The 17,061-nt window shown below is 39.6% G+C and overlaps 1 protein-coding gene and 1 long non-coding RNA gene across 2 annotated transcripts; both read right to left on the reverse strand.

The window, feature by feature from the left end:
* Positions 1-295: 295 nt before the first annotated feature.
* olig2 (oligodendrocyte lineage transcription factor 2) lies at positions 296-2,496 on the reverse strand. Its single transcript, XM_043248302.1, has 2 exons — positions 2,384-2,496; positions 296-1,989 (listed from the first exon to the last, which is right to left on the reverse strand). Exon 2 carries the CDS (start codon positions 1,945-1,947, stop codon positions 1,126-1,128), a length of 822 nt encoding a protein of 273 aa, XP_043104237.1. The 5' UTR covers positions 1,948-1,989; positions 2,384-2,496; the 3' UTR covers positions 296-1,125.
* A 5,022-nt stretch (positions 2,497-7,518) lies between these two features.
* Positions 7,519-13,382, reverse strand: LOC122352066. The gene is made up of 4 exons (XR_006251840.1): positions 13,091-13,382; positions 11,095-11,194; positions 10,375-11,005; positions 7,519-8,224 (listed from the first exon to the last, which is right to left on the reverse strand). It is a non-coding gene; the product is annotated as an uncharacterized LOC122352066 (long non-coding RNA).
* Between the last annotated feature and the right edge of the window lie 3,679 nt (positions 13,383-17,061).

Below are 17,061 nucleotides of genomic sequence, written 5' to 3' on the forward strand. Positions count from 1 at the left end.
TGTTTCCCAGAATACACTACTTTTTCCCGTCAAATCAACTGCGCTGTAATTTATTTTATTTTAATATTGTTTTTAAGGATTAAGGATTCGATAGATAAATAGATAGATAGATAGATAGATAGATAGATAGATAGATAGATAGATAGATAGATAGATAGATAGATAGATAGATAGATATTTTTTGTTTTTCGTCTTTGTTAATTTTGTTTCTCATTTCTGTCCATTTCATATTGGAGAAACCATTTATAATCTATGTGTGAATTTGCATACTGAAAATTAAGCACAAACAAGCAAATAAATGCACAATTTTAAAACATTTATTTTACAGTTAGGACTCAAACATTCACCGCACATTAATTTGAAAATACCATCAAAATAAGTAAATAAATATCATTTTACACTTTATTATAAAAAATAAAAGTTGATCATTCTTCGCATCGGCCATGACGGGTATGCTTGTGCAGAAAGAAAAGACAAAAAAAAATAAAAGATGGAAGGCCAGAAAACTAAAGGGAGAAAGAGGAAGATATAAAGACACAGAGAGAAAAACAGTGCAGGAACGAACAGGTGCATCTTTCCTGTTAAAGACAGCGCTTGGCAAATGAATTCTGACCCCAAACATAAACTGGGGAAGGTAATATAAAATCTCTCAATATCTGTACAAATGCAATCTACATATTTACACAGTGCAGTCCCATTTTTCCAAAGCTAGGACTTTTAATGTATAACGTCTAATATTAATGGCTCATTAAACTATTTAGCCCTCTTCAACTGCAGCATGAATTGTAAGTTTTCATTTATTTTTAATTGTATGCTATAAATTTCTAAGGTTCGCATTATACCTATTTAGTAAATAGCAGTCCAGCGTTCGAAGGCTAAAGAGAGTAAGGTATGCCATTTTCACAAACTTCATACACAGAAATGCACATGGATAGTAAACCTAATATCTCTAGTGTTAGAAAACTCTATGTTAGTGGCTTTGATCCATTTCCTTCGCTTCAGACCTATTTGTGCTTTCCAAAAACAAATTGTTCAGCCATAAACTGATAAACACGAGATAATACAGCTTTAATATATAAAAGTCTATGGTTGCGCCTCAGAGTTCTTTTATCAAAGTTCAGTGCTTCATTTTGAGTCACTAGTCAGTCGTGGCATGCTGACGGTGCTCATACCGGACACGTGAGGCGGAGGAACCTGGCACATGCTGCACGGACACGGGATCCCCGCGCCCCAATGCTGGAAGCCAGCGCCGAGTGCGCCAGCGCCGGCTGACGGTGCCTTGAGCAGTCCGTGATGCGGCCTGACGGCTGAGAGACCCGGGCCGGTGAGAGAAGCGGCGGTGGAGACTGCTGGTGGAAGCAGAGGATGGTGCACCGGGTGAGACGAGTGCGAGACAGCGGCGGGGTGACCCGGTAACGGAGCGCCCGCCGCGTGCGTAAGGGTGCCACAACCGGACGGGTGGAAGCCGGTGTGATGAGCCCCGCTCCCTCCTCCGTAGATCTCGCTCACGAGCCGTTTCATCTCCTCCAGCGAGTTGCTCAGCATAAGGATGTAGTTGCGCGCGAGCAGCAGGGTTGCTATTTTGGAGAGCTTGCGCACGGATGGCCCGTGGGCATAGGGCATGACCTCTCGGAGCCCGTCCATGGCGATGTTTAGGTCGTGCATGCGTTTTCTTTCGCGGCTGTTGATCTTGAGGCGCATGTTCTGCAGTTCGGACTCGGACAGGAGTTTACGGTCCTTTTTGGAGAGCATCTTCAGAGACATCGCGTCCTCGTCGGCGCTGGAGACGCCCCGCAGGTCCGCGCCTCTTAACTCCGGAGGAGAATCGCTCTGTGTGGAGGAGACGGCGCCGGAGAAACCCACGGATTTCTTGACAGCAGACAGGAAGAGATCGTCGCCTTCGGGAGAAGAAGGTCTACTGGACACTCGGCTCGTGTCGGAGTCCATGGTGTTCAGTGCGCTCTCAGATTCTCGCAGATGTCAATATTCCTTTTAAAAGAATGGAACTGTTAAAAATCTAAACTTAACACGAAAACAAAAAATAAGTAAATAATGAAAAGTTACAAACTAGTTAATACGGGTTGACTAAATGCGGCAGCCTACAACATATTTAATATCCATATGTCCTAGAGATTTGTATTAACTCCCCAACCCAATAAGTTTACAAAAAGTTGTCCAGTTCAGCAAACTATAAAAATAAAAATTAGTTTGTGACAAAAAAACGATTATCTAATATATAAAACAGTAGCCTTTAATAAATTATCACACTGAATAATTAGAATTAAATTATTTAATAAATAACGCTGGCATTTACTAGTGTACATTACTTTTATACTTTTATTTTTTTTTTAAAGTATCAGTATTTCTATATATTCAGACTTACCGGTAGCAGGTGCAAGCGCGTGCTTGTGTGCGGCTTTGCAGAATTCACTCGTTATTCCAGTTCACCCGTGCACCGTTTGTGTTTGGCACGCCCGAGGATGACGAGGGCTGTTTTATAGTAGGTCCCTCCTCCCCATCACCCGGGGGCAAGTCACCGGGACAATGTCAACGCTTTTCCGACAGCCCGTCAAGAACCAATGAGCTCCAGTGGGTGGGGGTCCTAAAACCTGATGCCATTGCAAAAAAAAAAAAAAAAAAAAAAAAACTGAGGCTTTATTAAATGCATTAGACACACTTCGCATATGGTGCATCCTCACAGAACATCGTTGGGTTTGGATTACAGAGGGTCGGTTGAACAAACTGTGCAGACAGTACTTAAGTTAAAGTTAGCTGGTCATGTATGCATGCACAAATAAAAAAGAATGTGTTTGATAATGTAATAAACTTTTCTAAGTCTAAATGCACAGCGTGTGCATGTGTGACACTGAAAAAAAAATAAACCGAGCTGCCAATTAATTAGTTTTTTTTGTGTGATATATATATATATATATATATATATATATATATATATATATATATATATATATATATATATATATATATATATATATATGTATATACGGATAAAATGTATGAATTTGAAATTATTAATCATTATTATTAACAAATAATGAATAAAAGTAACTATTTTATATTAGTTTTAGTTTACATCTCTCACTTGATTCATGCGCTTTAGACAATCAGCTTTGCAAAACGCGAGGCCCGTGTAAGAGCGGTTTCAGGCAGGAGCGGATGGATGCCGACGCGACATCTTCTCGGTGCTCGCGCGCGCGCTATTTCCCGCAGAATTGAGCGCGGTCAGCAGCAGACACTGTTTTGCGGTTCGACCGCGCTCATATTGTTTTAACCCGATGACCCCATGCGGGCGCCCGACAGCTGACTGATTTCAGCCGTTAAGCGCATTTAAATCGTTAATAAACGAGGCGTGTAAAATGGTTTTTAACGGTTATGATCTGAAACATTTCAATTAGGCCAATATGGACAAACAGAAGTTATTGTTCCAATCAGGGGAGGAGGGCGTAACAGACGGGTAACACGGCGCCCGTATTATGACCGATTTACATTTCGCTTGCTATTCGGAAATTAATTGTAGCCTGCTCGTGCACGCATATATGCGGCGGTGTGTTTAATCTGAGATAGATAGATAGATAGATAGATAGATAGATAGATAGATAGATAGATAGATAGATAGATAGATAGATAGATAGATAGACTCCACAGGTGTAGATTTAACAGACGCATCAATGAGTTTAGGAGAGACATCAGCAGATCAAGGTCTTTAACATATTTTCATTGAAGCATCTTTGAGCTCTTGTTTGGTTGTTTTCCCCGCGCGGACAGCCCCGTCTGTCTGTTTGCTTGTTTACTCTCGTTAAATACGCTTATGCAAATGAGTTGGTTTAAACCGGCGGTGTCGGAGAGAAGTTGTAGTTCAGTTCCTTCATTATGGATTCCGGTAATCTCACTTGTTAAGTGTACCAAAATGGTAATATATGCCGCGACTGTCTGGATTAGAAACGGTGGGGTGGGGGGTGGAGGGGGGGACAGAAAAAGCCCTATTGTCAGAGCCGCAGTTTATTCCTCGCGCATATAATTATCTGAAATGTCACCCGGGGAAGAATGCACACAAATTCACACGCACCCACACGACACACACTGACTGACAACTGTCTTGGGAGCAATTACAGAGAGAGAAAGACAGGGGTTGGTCTGCCCTCGATTCATCCCAACTTTGGTAACTGTAGTCCGCCGAGAATGTTGCCAATTAAGGCTAATTAAGAGGATGCATGGCTGACGTCATTGCCTCTTGATTCAGATCACACTTAGCCGGTGACAAAGATGTACACCCATTTTTTTTACAGACCTGCCTAAACAAGATTTGCGGCATAAACACTGGCCACATTAGCGATTACATAAGCGCCGTGTAAAAGCCTAACGAGCAGTGTATTTAATTGTAAGTTTCTGCGAACCCCTTGCAATTGTAATTACATAAATAAATGTAATGCGCATAAATGCAAAGTGGCAATTTTTTTAATCTCTTTATGCGTTTGTGGGTCTGTAACGTTTCTCTAAATCATATTACAGAGTTTTACCATATTTGTTTAAAAACACTACATTTTTTTTTGTTTACAAAAACGAGAAAGCAACGCGGTCTCCAAACAGCGTTTTACAGTTTATTCAAACTTCACAGTTCAGGTGCAGAAAATGTAATCAACTGAAAAGACAAAAAATACATAACTGGCTGCATTTTGTGTCACTCAGTCATTTAATTAAAAGCTATTTGTTTAACGAGGGCATGCCTCAGAAAAAAGAGGGAGAGAGAGATACGAGAGCTTTTGCCACCTCAGGGTGAATGAATGTTAGCCTGGTGGATGAGTGTGGAAGGAGACTGAGTGCTAATTTCCGCCTGTTGGCAAAGCCAGACTCTTCTTTTCTCATTACCTTTATGAGATAATGATGTGTTTGTGTGCGCATACCAATAATGAGGTGGGCAGAGGTGTGTATATGTGTAAAAACTGTTAACCCTAAGAGCTAAATTAGCCAGAGCTGTAACTGCAGTCATACTTAAGTTAATGAATCCAGCTGGAGTTGTTTCAGCATTTTTTGCACATTTGTTGACACAAAACTCAACATAAGCGCAGTACTTTTGAGTATACCGCCTATTCAGAAGCTTATCTGCTTCTATATGTGTTTATGTTCCTGAATGTTCACGCATTACACATTTTTCTGCTTTTCTGGAAATGCTTCTATTTTAAGTTATTTTCTAATGGCCATCTTTATTTTTCCAGGATTCTTAGAAGCAGAAGTCATTACTGGGGAATCCTTCTGTGAAACTATTTGTTCCAATAGCAAAAGGAAAAGATCGTTTCAGGATTGAAAAGAGGTGTAGAGGTAAAGAGAGAGGTAAAGAAAGAGAGAGAGAGAGAGAGAGAGAGAGAGAGAGAGAGAGAGAGAGAGAGAGAGAGACAGAGACAGACACAGAGAGAGAGAGACACACACAGAGAGAGACACAGAGAGAGAGAGAGAGAGAGAGAGACAGAGACAGAGAGAGAGACAGAAAGAGAGAGAGCGAGAAAGACACAGAGAGAAAGAGAGAGAGAGAGAAAGAGAGAGAGAGAAAGAGAGAGAGAGACAGAGAGAAAGACAGAGAGAGAAAGAGAGAGAGAGAAAGAGAGAGAAAGACAGAGAGAGACAGAGACAGAGAGAGAGACAGAGACAGAGAGAGACAGAGACAGAGAGAGAGAAAGAGCGAGAGAGAGAGAGAGAGAGAGAGAGAGAGAGAGAGAGAGAGAGAGAGCGAGAAGAGAAAGAGACAGAGAGAAAGAGACAGAGAAAGACAGAGAGAGACAGAGAGAGACAGAGACAGAGAGAGAGAGAGAGCGAGAAAGACACAGAGAGAAAGAGACAGAGAAAGACAGAGAGAGACAGACAGAGACAGAGAGAGAGAGAGAGCGAGAAAGACACAGAGAGAGAGAGAGAGAGAGAGAAAGAGAGAGAGAATCATGTTATCCAATAAGAAGTTTACATGATCATGGTCACAAATTTGGTCCCTCTTTATAACTTTTTTTTAAAAACAATTATCTGCTGATATTTAGTTTAAAATGAAAACCCAGAAAGTGACCCGTCTGTATATTTCTTTTTTTTTTCCATCACCAATCCATCCTGATTCCCTCCTCCCACCCTCCAACAGTTTCTTTACTTTCTCCTATTCTTACTAAACAGCCCTTTTCTCTTCCACAGTTATTCCAAACAGTTTTGATTCAGTGTAGCGATGCTTTAATATCAGAGGAAAACTTTCACTCTCGCTCTGTCGTCCTCTTTCTCTCCCCGTCTGGGTGGCAGTTGGGCTTGTGTTGTGTTGAATGCCAATAGTGAAGAGCAGCATATGTGAGCCAGTCTTAATCCTGCTAATCTTCCCTCTAACTGAAAAACGAGAATAAGAAAAGAAAAAAAAGACAGAAAAAACCCCCCAAGAAAACCTTTCTCCCAGGTTTCTGAGCCCAAATGGCTTTCTAAAGAAAATCAAAGTACATGCAGCAAAGTCCTTTTCTTCTTTCTATCCACACACCTCATACGCAAAGTTATGTTGATGACATTTTTAACATATGAACATCACAAATTTCTGTCCACAACATCTCAATAAACCGTCCCCCCCCAACCCCTTCCTCTCCCAGCCTTTCTCCTCTATTACAGGAGTGTAAGTTGTTGGGGTCTACACAAGTCTTTTGTCCCTACAACAGCCATTAGTAGGTAATTAAGTCTTAACATAGCCTCTGCTCCCCTGGCTACTATTACACCCTGCTCAAATGGAACGGCTTACAAGCTCCTTTACACGGCTGGACAAATTGAATGGTGCTCATCAGGCTGTGCCTATTATTCCTGCCACCCCATCTGGCTGCCAGCGGATAAAGGGGGATTTGCAAGCGATGGTGAGGGGCATGCAGGCCGCTGAGCGCAGGCTGAGAGCAGGAGAAAGACCAGGGGCTTCACTGGAGGAGAGCCCCCCTTCTTTAAGGTGGCTGCTTCTTTTCAGGAAAAAAGCTGTGGGATTTGCTGCAGCCAAATGCTACAAATGTTACCACAACCTGCTCCCCTGATCCTGCAAGAGGGAAAGATAAAAAGGAGGGGTGCGTGATTGCATATGTGCTCTTGTGTGAATGAGGGGGGATGATGAGACGACGTCAAGAAAAAGTTTTTGTATCTTATGAAAGTTGCCCCAAAAATGCACAGTTCACCAAAAAAAAAAAAAAAAAAATTCATCATTTACTCTCTCAATAGGATCTTTCTTCAGAACACAAAAGAATTGCCCATACAGTGAAACTCAGTGGGGTCTAATATTATTCTGGACCCAACTGACTATCATTCATCCATCACTATAATATATATATATATGTATATACACACACACACATAAATACACACTGTTATAATTAAAGTACAGTTGGATACTAAAAATGGGTTGAACTGAAAAGGTGTTACATTTTCTATTATTTTTGTTTTTTATTCTTCTTTTGTTCTATTATTAGTTTTTGTTTATTGCATTATTTTACAGTTGTGTGTTATCCTGGTGGTGCACTATGCACTGTCTATATATGAATACTGGTCATGTTTATGGATATTAACGTCACCTTTAATAATTTCTTATTGATTGCGTGGCTATGTATTTTACCACTTGTATCATTAGTGATAATCATAGTACAATTTCTTTTAATTGTATATTTACATGCATGACATGATTAAATATATGTTGGCAAGCTGTAAAATATTGCAAGCTGTATTTCATCAGTATCCCCTAAAATGAAAAAGGGAAAGGTCAAAAAACGTGCATATGAAAAATAAAGTGGCACAGAGCTCCTGCTCCCAAATGTCACTTGAAAGGGCGCATTCCTGTACTATTGCTCCTTGGTCCTTCACTCAAACACATACACTTACCCTCGTGATACCTAACGAGGGGGCTGGCAGCTTTATTACGAGCATCCCCTCCCACAGACAGGCTGAAGCAGTAACAGGTTGGGGTTTTGTTTTCAAAGGAGGAGAGTTGTTGTGGGTGAGAGCTGCCCTCTGTGTCACCCTTCTGTTCCCCAAGTGCCTGTGCGCTGTTCTATTGTCTCAGCCGGATTCTTTAGGAGGAATGCATCTCTCCATCCCTCCTCTGCATCCCTAACGTTCACAGCAACCAGGGGTCGAGACCATCTACATCAGCCTCACACTGATTGTTCACCAGAAACCTGAACATCTTCAAAGAACGGTTGGCACTTCCTCTTCAATGTTCCGCTGGAAGCTGAGAAAAGGAAAAGAAAGAAAGAAAAAAAGCTGCTATAACAGACTGTGATGGGTCTCTTTGGTTTAAAATGGCCGGTTAAATCTGGCATATGGAAGATCAGACAAAAGAAAACTGAAAGAGAATTTGTGTAGGATTGTCTGAACCATTTCATCACTTTTCAAATGTTTAACTTAGTTACAGTGCTGCACATTCATGGGTTTAAATCCCAGGTTTGGGGGTACAACAAAAATTGCTTTAAGGTCTAACAAAATGTATTTTGTTAGCTAACCCCCTTTGACATAAAATATCCTCTTGAAGCATCATATGAGATATGAGATTTTGAGATTTTAAGTTTTATATATATATATATATATATATATATATATATATATATATATATATATATATATATATATATATATATATATGTCAATTATTTATATAAAATTATGTATGCTTTTTATTTAAAATTAAAATGTTTATATTTTTAAATTAGCTTTTTATCAACTGATAAACTATCTGCATTTTCCTCACAAACCTCCAGGGGTTCACGGGCCCATATTTAGGAAGCCCTGCAATAGGTTACGCCAACAAGATTATATTCAAGGCTTAGAGAAAGTAGATATAGGTTATAACTGAGGTTTAAAAAAAAACCTTGTCTGAATTAAAACTAAAACATATATACAAATACAATAAAAATTTAAAACGATTTTGTAACTGCTTACGTAGTATGCTCTATTTATATCTTTTTTGAGTAGAATAATGTAGGCCTATGCAATGTCAACAATTGTCAAAATGTCAAAAAAATTAGCTTTGTATTCAGGCTAAGTTCAGCATTCATAATAGTGTTATAATAGAGTAATAGCGTGGCCGTGTATTGCTGCAGATCCGAAGGAATGCCATTGGGTTTTCACTCCCCTCTGGCAGCGAAGCTCATTCAATTCTTTTGCCATTACGTTGTCATCAAGCCATTTGGCTGCTCTGGCCTCATAAGTGCGGCACAAGAAAAGAGCTAGTTGATTCAATTAAAGCCATACCAATTCAACCCCACTGAGAGCCAGCCAAGAAGGTTCTTTCAGAGAGAAAAGAGAGGGAGAAAGCGCTAAAGGTAGACGAAAGCCTTTTTATTCCATCTGTCTCGGATTTGAGTGTGCATATTAATGTCATCTAGGTAGTCTCCCACCGCACGTTTAACAGTAATGTTTTTATTTGGCAAGGCGGATTAGCAGATAAACACAACATGAAGCAAAAGCCATGTTTATGCGTGTGATAGTGGCGGTCTGTCTGTGCATGTGTTTGTTGCAGGGGCCAGCAGTGGCCGTTTGTCACCCTGAATAGGCTCAGGGTGGTTCACATCATTGGGGCATTGAAGGTGTCTCCTCCCCTGTTGTAAAACAAGGGTGTGTGTCACATGGGGACACAGGAGGCATTGTGCTCATCGCAGGGGCTACCGTACCACCCAGAGTGTTCCCTAAATCTAACCCCCCCACCCAACACCTCCCAACGACCCTGTCCGGCCCACGGACACAACCCTGTCCTGACCACTAATCGTGCAGGAAAGCGGGATGAAGCATGAAGGTATAAGTCAGAGATGGACACTGAGGCTCTGATGCATACATATATAGAAAGAAAGAGAGCGTGGGACGAGATTGAGGCCTGGAAGAGGCGAGGGGGCGTGTCTGTGAGTTTCCCCTAACAAGATAGGTCAATGGGATGATTGATGGCTGCAGAAGTGGGAACAAAACAAGGGGAGGTGATAAAAATCAGAAAAGAGAGGAAAGAATGGAGAAGGAACGAGGGTCTTGTATCCGAGTTAGGGACGTCTGTGCGAGTGTGAGAGTGTGTGGGAATATTTACTGCCCTGCAGAAGTGGGCGTCTCTGACTTGTTGCTAATTAGCGGGGAGGCATCTGAGCTCTGCTGTGTGTGTGTGGAAATGGTGAGTATGTAAGGGTTCAAGGAATACGACAGGATACTAGGGTGAAAGAATGGCTACGCTGACCACCTAGGATGACCCCCTCCTTTGCACACTCGCATATACATATAAGTTACAAACCCCTTTACTACTTTCCCCCGCCTCTTACAAATTGATGTAAATGAGCTGTGCTTTTAAAATAAAGGCAAATAATTTATGGGCATCTGTCAGTTTCCTGGGTTAGAAACACTCACAGCGAGGCAAACTGCCGGGCTCTTAAACTGAAGAGTTCAGGCTTGTGTTTTTGAGAGGGGTCCCTTGTCATCTGAAGTACTTTGAAGAGGATCTGCAAACTATCGCAAGCTGGGACACAGACAAACAACACATTAGGGCATACATTTATAGCTACAGTATGAGCAAAACACAAGCTGTTTGTCAGTCAGAAATGACCAGCTTTTGCTTCTTGATGCAGTCAGCAAGCAACGCATTCCTGAAAATTACATTGTTTTTATCCAAATGTCTTTGTCAAACTATTGCCTTATTTTACATTAATAAAAAAGGCCAATTCAATAACCAAGTTAGTCATCGCTAATCACAATGGACAGAACTTCCTTTCTTTCATTCTTCTTTTCAAGCTTCCACGATTTGTTCTGAACCTCCTTCCAAGTTTCAAAATGCTCTTCTTTCAGTTTCTTTCAAAATGACACCATCTGGTCTGGTTGGACATCAGCGGCCCGATCTTCTTACTTTCTTACTTACTTCATAAACAAACATGACACCATTAATATTGGGGTGGTTTCATTTCAGATTAAAGCCTTTCAAAACAACGAGCCAAGAATAATCATCATGGCCTTTAAGTCCCAAATTACTCCAGTGGGATTGTGCCTATAATATAGTAAAAGCACAGTTACTTTGTAAGAAGGTATAGCTGATAGGACTACAAATCTCTCATATCATTTGGATCTTATACATACCATGTTATAACCATAATTGTACTCCTGTTTTGCAGCTACTTTTTGTATCCTCCTCTCACCAACCCATCTGCTATTCTTGGCACATTAAATTTCCTTTCACCTTGAGAAAGAAAGAGTGAAAAAAAAAAATCAGGGTCTATAGTGAATTGCACCAATTTACAACAAACAAACCTCCCATTGCTAAAGGTTACACATTACTTCATTGCAGAGAATAACATGGAAAGATGATAGTTGTGACAAATATCATGATGACGAAACAAAATCACTTCATTATTACATATACAATTTTTTATATATATATATATATATATATATATATATATATATATATATATATATATATATATATATATATATATATATATATATATATATATTACATACAACAGATTCGAACCTGTTGCTTTTGCGCATACAAACACACTGAACAGTTTCTAACAGCGTGAGGCACATGTGCAGACACAAGCGCTAATTGGTTTTTCTACGCGATAGTCCATTTTCTTCATAGGGTGTTCAAAGTCAACCCTAACCCAACAAGAGAAGCGCACCATCCTGACAAATGCCTCTTGTTAGAGACTTCCCACAACACACACGGACACATAAGGTCAGCACGCATAACAGTTTTCTACCATGTATTGGAATGGGGTTACAGAGCCCACACCTCTCACACTGTCATCAGCGAGTTAACACCCAACTCTCAGTGGTCACGCTTGCCAGGTTGAGTGTTTAACTGACAGGTGGGAATGAGGGAATTGTATATCTGTGTGTGTTTAGCAAGCAATCTGTAATGAGGGGGCAGTGTGTGTTTAGGCCTGTAATGAGGTGTGAGAGAGAAGCGAAGACCTTAATAGGCAGCAATTACCGAGTGTGTTGTCACTGAGCGAGTCTATTTGTATTTCGCTATATATGTGTGTGTGTTTGTGTGCCTGCGTGGCAAAGGTTACTTTGACACCTACACTCTAGCAATTCCAGCAGAGAACATTTGATTGACAGCATATCAAAGACATGGACCCAATTTCAAAACAAACCTTTGTATATATGTGAGAAAAAAGGGGGGGAAAGCTCTTTATTATCTGTTGTATTGCAATTATTCCCTGTATATTACATTTTTAATAGTCTGTTAATTTTAATTTGTAAAAAATATATATTTGTAAACCTAAGATTTCTATTAAAGGTGCTGTATGTAAGCTTTTGACTCTTTTAAAAGACAGAAATATGTTATGTTTACATAGCTGTTTCTCTAAAAAATAATGCTATAGCCAGTTAAATTTGCATTATGGGCAGATTCTGGGAAGGAACTGGAGAACCCATTAAACCGCTAGCTGGCGATATTACACACTGCACCTTTATTCTGTATGATCCTGTCCACTTACAGTCAGGAATCATGTTATGTATACATAGTCTTTTATCTGAAAAATAATACTATAGCCAGCAGCCAGTAATTGTTCTCTGAAATGTACAGTCCAGGGCGAAATGCCTTTGTTTTTGCAGTACCCATTTCAACTGCTAGCCCGCAGTCTTACATTCTGGACCTTTAAGTTAACGTTATGGTACCTAAACATGATTATATATTGACTGCATACAGACATTTGGAAAAATCACAATAAATATTTAAAACAATAAGTATTGGTTTGAGAATCTGGCACCTAAACATGAGTTTGAAAAACAACTTTGTACATCAACTTTCACAATCTATTTAGAAAAAATAATATATATACAAATCTGAAGTAATTTTGTAGCTTAGTAAGTAGTTTAGCAATATTTGTAGATCAAAATGCATAGAAGTTAGAGCTGTGGTACAGTTGATAACGCAAATAGAAATATCTGTTCAAGGTGACACGGGTTCAAACCCAGCTTGCCATCTTGTCCGGATCCCATTTCTCTCTCTCTCTCTCTCTCTTTCCATCTTCCTGTCTGGTCTACACTATCCTTTTAATTAATGAAAAAACAAACATGCATGCATACATACGAAGAACAAAACACAAAGAAATCTTACATGCTACGTCATCTCTCTCTGATGCACTTTGACTTTTGGATGACCTGGTGACGACCTCCCGGGGACACTCTAGTTTTGGGATAGTCCCCGGGATGACCTCATCAATTAAGATGACGATGAGTTCAACAGCAGTCAGCCACCCCATCGCCATCTCTCTCTCTCGCCTGTACATCCTTTGTCTCCATTAGTTTCCATTTCTCTGTGTGCATTCCTTCATTAGACACGTCTCTCTATCTCTCTCGCTGTTGTCCCTTCTTTGACGTTGTCTCACCCCTTCACCTCAGCTGAACTTCATTTGCCCTCCTCTACAGTAGTTACTCCATTGCGCTCTCTGTAATTTTTATTAATGCAAAATTATTATATTTCTCCATGCCAGACTGATGCATTTATTTGTGACACATAAATGTCATAAATGAGTGTCAAAAATCTATAAGTAAATGGTTTTCTAAAAGAATTTAGCTTTATTCTTTTTAAAATAAAATTCAGTGCTATTTCTAGGTAAATACATACATTTGTGATCTGACCATTGTTAACTGTACATAATTGTCTCAACTCACCTGTTGTTTATTGAAGCACACAGTGCTCTTTGGATCTTTGACACCATCAACAAAGCAAAGCAAAATAAGGCATTTTTAGAGTTGTTAATTTTTAAGTCGTGCTTTAAACTTACATTGCTACGAAAATATAATTAGTGCTGTGAAATGATTAATTGTAATTAACTGCATCCAAAATAAAAGCTTTTTTACATAATGTGTGTTCTGTGTATATTTATTATGCATATGTTAATACTTCCACACATTATATATATTTTCCATTATTATATATATTTTGGAAACAATCAGAAGTATTTTTATCTGTGTAATAATAATAAATCCATGTGTGCATTTATAAATAATACACAGTACACAAACACACACACACACACACACACACACACATATACACATACATTTACATACATATATACATACATATATACACACACACACACACACACACAAAACGTATTTTAGACGCAATTGTGATTAATCATTTGACAGCAGTAAATATAATATAATACAATATAATAAATGTGAAAAATAGGACTTTGAACCTCTTTGCACATAACAAAAATATTAACAATAATAATAAATGTGGAAAAATTAGGAGCATTTTCAAAAGTGAAGAGAAAGAGTAATATCCAGAAACAGTCAAATAAGACATCTCAGCATGTTGAAGCATGTGTATGCAAGACAGAGGAAAAAGAAAAGAGAAAAGAGAAAGAAAGAGAACATAGCTCTGATCTCTGATGAATATGTAAATCCTGATAGCGGCCCGCTCTCCAGGGATCCCCCTTCACCCCTGCTTTCCCACCCCACACAAGAGATGAGGAACCGGGCCACACTGAAGCTTAGCGGCCCGAGATCTTCACTCCCTGGATGATAATCCCACTGTCCAAAGGCACGGATAACGAGAACAGGACCATAATCCTTTTGTCCCTCTGTGTCACATATGTCGCTTAACACACTGTCTCTCCATCACAAGACTTCATCCAGAGCTGCAACAGATTGGCCCCCTCCAAAAAAGTGCTTGTCTTTCCTACTGTCCCTCCCTCTCCTTCCATACATTTTACATACACAATACTATCACCCGCACAAACAAAGACCTTTCGAAAACAACACAACAAAACATCATCTTCACAAACTCCCCAGGCTGGAGTTTGTATCAATGTCGTATCTCAATATTGCTGTGTGGGTGGCATGCGGTGGGGCGTGTGTGAGAATATTTACTTGTGTGTGTGTGTGTGTGTGTGTGTGTGCATACGTCTCAGGTTAAGATGCACCCCTCGTCTCGCCTGCCTCCCTCAGCCCCACGGCGCTTTGTGTCAGAGAGGACCTGTTGGTATCCGCCTTTGTCATTGAGTGTGCATGTCCATGGGCATATGGTTGATCCACCTCCAATAGGTTCATGTAGGCAGAAAACAGCCATTCATACGCCTATTCATTCAAGCTGCTAGAGACACAGATTACTATGTCATAACACAGAGGGAGGGAGAGAGGGAGGGGTCCGAGTGATAGCGAGAGAGAAGAGAGAGAGAGAAAGAGAGATTACTTCATAAACTTACTCTGATCTCTATGTGTGTGGCGCTGCTCTGGCGTTTGAAAAGATCGAGCCATTGTCGTTCTTTCAGGCCTCGATGCAATGCTTAAATTTGTTGCATCAAAAAGAGATGGTGAGACTGAATGCAAGTCTGGGTTTTACTGATGTGAATCAAACACCATAAGGCCTGGTGGATTTGCACAATAATGCTGAAGTGCTTCTAGTCAATGGCATTAGCATCTTGTCTAATATCTGTCCTCTTATATATGTCGGATTTTGCAATACTTATTCATTTCTTATGAAAGTCAGTGTATAGGGCGGCTTTGAGGAACAAACACTGCTTAAAAAAATTCTCAGTTCATTCGTGAAACATAGTATAATGTGCCGGTGAAAATGTTATCGGTTTATGGGTTTTCACAATTATTAGGTATTTTGATGTTGGAAAGAATTGGAATGAACAGGTTCATTCTTGCCCATTTCTTAAAGACAAAATATATGTAAGATATTTTTATTTAATATTCAATAGACTTTGAACGTAAACATTTCCATGTGATATCTAGGCAGTCACATATATGTTTCAACCAGGAAACCTGTTTAAAAACAATCAATATTTTAAGGTGCATACATTACACACAGTGACAGAAAATAATGACATGCAAATTTCCAAATTACTTTATTATTATATCCTTGAAGTGTCCTCTTTTCTCTCTCCAAATCAGTGTATATCTAAACCTGACTTTCCTGACCTCTGCGCTGTCTAAATGTCCAAGCGTCTTGTTTGTCTCTCTCTCATGGCTCATTTTTGTCTTCATTATACTCTGCATGTCCATCCTCTATCACCTTTTCTGCCCTCCTAGGACAGAAAACCTCTCCTTCTGACAGTAACGCCCATCAAAGTGTCACTTCCTCTCATACTGATGACCTCTCGTTCTCAGGCTCCAATCACTTGTTCACCAACAGTGTCAACACTGTCATTAAAGGCACATTGTCCTTATTAATTAATGAGCGCTGTTGTTTTTTTTCCTTCTCTCCCTCTCTACATACTTATTTGGGCAAATGTGGATTAACATATTCATGAGTCGGCCAGCTTTGCAGCAGCTTGCTCACGAATGGGGCGGCTCTGTTTAGCCCCTGTGTTTTTGTCTTCCTCCATACCTAACCTCGTTTGCTGGGCAGATCCCTGAACCATTAGAGCTCATGATCCCTTTATGCCAGCGAGACTCAGACAGGAGGGTCGGGTTATGAACCCAAACGCTGCTGTTTCATGCACCAGTGAACACACCCCGGATAATAAGGCTCAAATACTAAGTGTTACAAACTGATTAAAATGTCTATGTAACAACTTTATCTAGCCACAATAAACAATGCTCCTCCACCAAAAACTGCGGCGGGTTGTGATGTGTCTCAGAGCTGCTCAAATGTTCCCAGCCCTGCTTATTTTGCTGCTCAATCAGACAAAGAGATGTTTATGTCATCATTTCATATTCAGGATAATAATCTTTAAGAAGCATTTAATCCCAGACATCATTAATGTTTGAAATAATTTTTTACAAGCATGCCTTAATTTTTCACAGTAAACATAACCTGAAACCATTCGTGCTGTATATAAAGTGACTGAGTGATATGAGTGCACTTGATTTTTGATTGATCAGTTTATAATAAATTTATAATTATAGGAAATTTTACATGCTTGTTTCCTTTTACATTGAAATTACATGTACTGACAATTATTATCTATTAACAAAGTTTAATGTAATCTTTAACACATAATGAACATCAATTTTTCAGTGACCTATTATGTTGTATTGCCTAAATTCACACATTACAATGCTTTTGTGTTTTTATTTTGAATGTACAGTATTAAGTCAAAATAGTATCAAATGTTATTACTG

Source organism: Puntigrus tetrazona, chromosome 9 (assembly GCF_018831695.1).
Source record: "Puntigrus tetrazona isolate hp1 chromosome 9, ASM1883169v1, whole genome shotgun sequence".
In the NCBI taxonomy this organism is placed as follows: Eukaryota; Metazoa; Chordata; class Actinopteri; order Cypriniformes; family Cyprinidae; genus Puntigrus; species Puntigrus tetrazona.

Bases quoted from the DNA above. Each gene is read 5' to 3' on its own strand.
- olig2 (XM_043248302.1), bottom strand. From the start codon at position 1,947: ATGGACTCCGACACGAGCCGAGTGTCCAGTAGACCTTCTTCTCCCGAA.